Here is a 3,370-nt window from a genome sequence, read left to right on the forward strand (position 1 = left end):
GAAACACCCACCGATTTTCTCAGGTATGAGGATTTCCGATCATTTCTCGACAGGCCCGTTGAGATCCGGCGAGATCTCGTCGGGATCTCAACAGATCCTTGAGATCCGGCGAGATCTCCTCAAGATTTGGTGAGTGCGTTTTGAAATCTTGCTCGATCCGGCCATGTTTCGGCCAGATCTAGCAGATTTCGGCCAGTTCCGGCCTGATTTCGCCTGATTTCGTCTTCCCCGAGTCCGACCGATCCGTACCCGATATCCGAGTCGCCGGAACTGACTCATTAACAGTCGGCGGCGGGTCTGGATGTTGAAGACCCGATGTAGTCGGGTCGGTTCCGGGTTGGGCACAAACCCGACCCGGACCGACCCGTGGACAGGCCTATGTAAATATATGGGAAATTGGAATTGGAAAAGAGAAACAGTTGGATTATGCCTATTAGTTAATGTAACAGTCTGCAAAAGCTAAAAATATTTCAGAAAGGAGAATTTTTAGAAATTTGCATGAAAGGGTTAGATTGACATGCAAAGTCCAATTTAACTCAGTTGGAAAAGAAATTACAGTCGTAAACAGAAAACCCCTTTTCGAAGAAGGAGAACATGGGACTCACATGCCACAACAAAATACAGACTGCCATTTCCAGTGCAACTTAAAAGAGACAAGTCACAAACCCCATCTCTCAGATCATATACCACTCAAAAAGATCAAACGGGCTCCCTATTTGTTAAACTAATACACATCAAAACACACCCCATTACCGAAAAAGGAAAACGCTAGTTACAGTAATCACACTTCCTACAATTTACAGTAAGTCTCTATGTAGCAACCTCTGCTAATGTAACATTGACATTTTGTGTTGTAGCTGCAGTCATTTCAGCTGTTGGAATTTCGGGTAGTGGTTGTAAGAACTGTGTGTACTGGAATTCAATTTTACCTGACTGTGTGAGTTGGTTGTTTAGCACCGAAGTCCTTCGCACTGTTTGGGTTTTGGTTAGCAACCAAGATTTGTAGGTAAGTGACAAAATTGATTGACTGAAATGGTTGGTGATGCGGTGTATGGAGGAGACGCGTATATGGTGGGTCGGTGAGGATTAAAGGAGATGGGTTTAATGTAGCTGGGTCGGTGAGAGGAGTTATGGAGTGGGTGAGAATTTGCTGGCTTGATTCGGTGTGTGGGTGAGATGGAGTTCTTTGGTACCAGCTGCTTTGGTAAAGGCGTGAAGAGAGATGAGAGGAAGACAGGACACAGCAATTGATAAGGCTGATCAGGTGGGCCATATATTTTTCAATTTTATTACCGAATTGCCACTCAAATGTGTGTTTATTGTTTTAAAAACACCCGGAGCATGTTTTAAAAAGCCCATGATTTTGAACAACATTTTTCAAACTTCACGTGAACAGAGATGGGCCACCAAACATGATTTTCTGGTTTTGGGCAGTACTATTTTGTGTTTTGAAAACTAAACATACATTTTGAATGATAAACCAAACGGGCCAAATCTCTTCTATTCTATTCTGTACTTTTTTTTCTTTTTTTAACTGATAAAGACCCATATTGCTTGATATAAGATTTAGAATCTCTTCACTTTCTTCCCCTTTTGTTTTATTTTGCAGACGAAATCTGTTCACTTTGGTGCAGGAATTGCTTGGAAATGAGTCATAGCACATTTGTGAAGGAACCACAAACCCTATCCCACGCGCACAACAATCAAACTCATTCCGCTATCCCACTTATTGTCTTGTCCAAGTGACACAGACCCCGGAAAGTAACCAACACGTCCCTGTACGAAGAGCGTGAATTGTTGAAAAATACTGTTCCCTCTTTTGTGCTCCTTATATCTTAAACTCACACAGACTCTCTCTTTGCTTACAATTTCAGTGTACGTACAATTTCAGATAATTAACCATGGAAATCTCGTCGCATAACGATTTCAAACCTTACAATGCTGCCACTCGCGCTGCTCACTCGCATCACCAAGGTATGATGACCTTCTTCTGGGGCCACAAAACCGAGATCCTCTTTCCGGGTTGGCCCGGAAATGACTCGGGTATGTACGCTTTAGCTTTGATTTTTGTCTTTGTTCTAGCTGTGCTCGTTGAGTGGCTCACTTATTGCAACCTTGTAAAGCCTGGGACAAACAACGTCACAGCAGGGATGGTGAAAACGGCAATCTATACGCTGCGTTCTGGGCTGGCATACATGGTGATGCTCGCCGTGATGTCGTTTAACGGCGGCGTTTTTCTTGTCGCCGTCGCTGGACACGCCGTGGGGTATGTGATTTTCAGGAGTCGGGCTTTTAAGAAGTCCTGTGGGTCCTCTGGGCCGGGTTCTGACAGGCGGGCCGGAACCCAAACCAATCTTCCTTCAACGAAATGCTGATGTAATATCTGGGGATTTGGGTTTGGTGTGTGTGTTTTTAAGTTTCTGAAACAAGTTTGTTTCAATAAATCGTTGGTTTAGAAAAAGAGAGTGAAAGATTATTGTGTTCTAATCTATCAATTGAAAGGACTTAGGCCCCGTTTGGTTTGTCATTTCAAACAACATTTTTTAGTTTTTAAACAGCATTTCACGCATTTCAACACATTTTTTCACCCACACGTATTTCAAAAAACTATAAACAACAATTTTCAAACTACTCTACCAAACACCCCCTTAGGATCATGGAATGGAAAATGTCGAGCTTAGACTCCGCTGGTTTGGTTCAACTGAAAATGTAATAATTTGATACATTTAATTTTTTTAATAACATGATGAATTCTTTTTACTATTAACGTTACTTTCACGTAGTCTATTAAAGTTACCAAAAAGATTATGAGTTGTTTATTTGTAAACTTTCTCTAAACTTGTCGGAAAGCAACGTGCACGTTTGGTGAGCAGCATTACTTGTTTTTTGGGTTAATAATTTTTTTATTTAAAAAGCTGGTTCATAATTGGACTAGTTATGCTTATATATTCCCTTAAAAATTCATAGTTTTGATGATGCTAAACGAATTTGATATAAAATAAAACTATTTTCAGATTGAATCAGTTTTGCTTTTTGTTCAATCCTATCGAAATTGAACCAATTTTGTGATTTATCAAACACCCCATTTATATTAGGGAAATTTTTTTTAAAGGAAAATAAAATGCAATACATATGTGTTTGAATTTAATTTAGAGACCAAATAGGCTAATACATTGCAATTAAATATCTATACTTAACTTTGATGATGTTTCATAATTTTTCATTGGGTAAATTGCAAAGTATACCCCTAACGTTTAGGGTTGTTTAGATTTTACACCCTGAAATTTAAAAAATTAGATTTTACACCTTGAAGTTTACTTCCGTTAGCAAAATCAGCTCCTCCGTTAGTGGGTTGCTAACATGTCCGTTA

General features: G+C 39.9%; 1 protein-coding gene across 1 annotated transcript; it reads left to right on the top strand.

The window, feature by feature from the left end:
* The first annotated feature begins 1,624 nt into the window (after positions 1-1,624).
* Positions 1,625-2,645, top strand: LOC111985051 (copper transporter 6). The gene has a single exon (XM_024016678.2). It carries the CDS (start codon positions 1,902-1,904, stop codon positions 2,373-2,375), a length of 474 nt encoding a protein of 157 aa, XP_023872446.2. The 5' UTR covers positions 1,625-1,901; the 3' UTR covers positions 2,376-2,645.
* The last annotated feature ends 725 nt before the right edge of the window (positions 2,646-3,370 follow it).

This window comes from Quercus suber, unplaced genomic scaffold, assembly GCF_002906115.3.
Source record: "Quercus suber isolate HL8 unplaced genomic scaffold, Cork oak 2.0 scaffold_610, whole genome shotgun sequence".
Lineage (NCBI taxonomy): Eukaryota > Viridiplantae > Streptophyta > Magnoliopsida > Fagales > Fagaceae > Quercus > Quercus suber.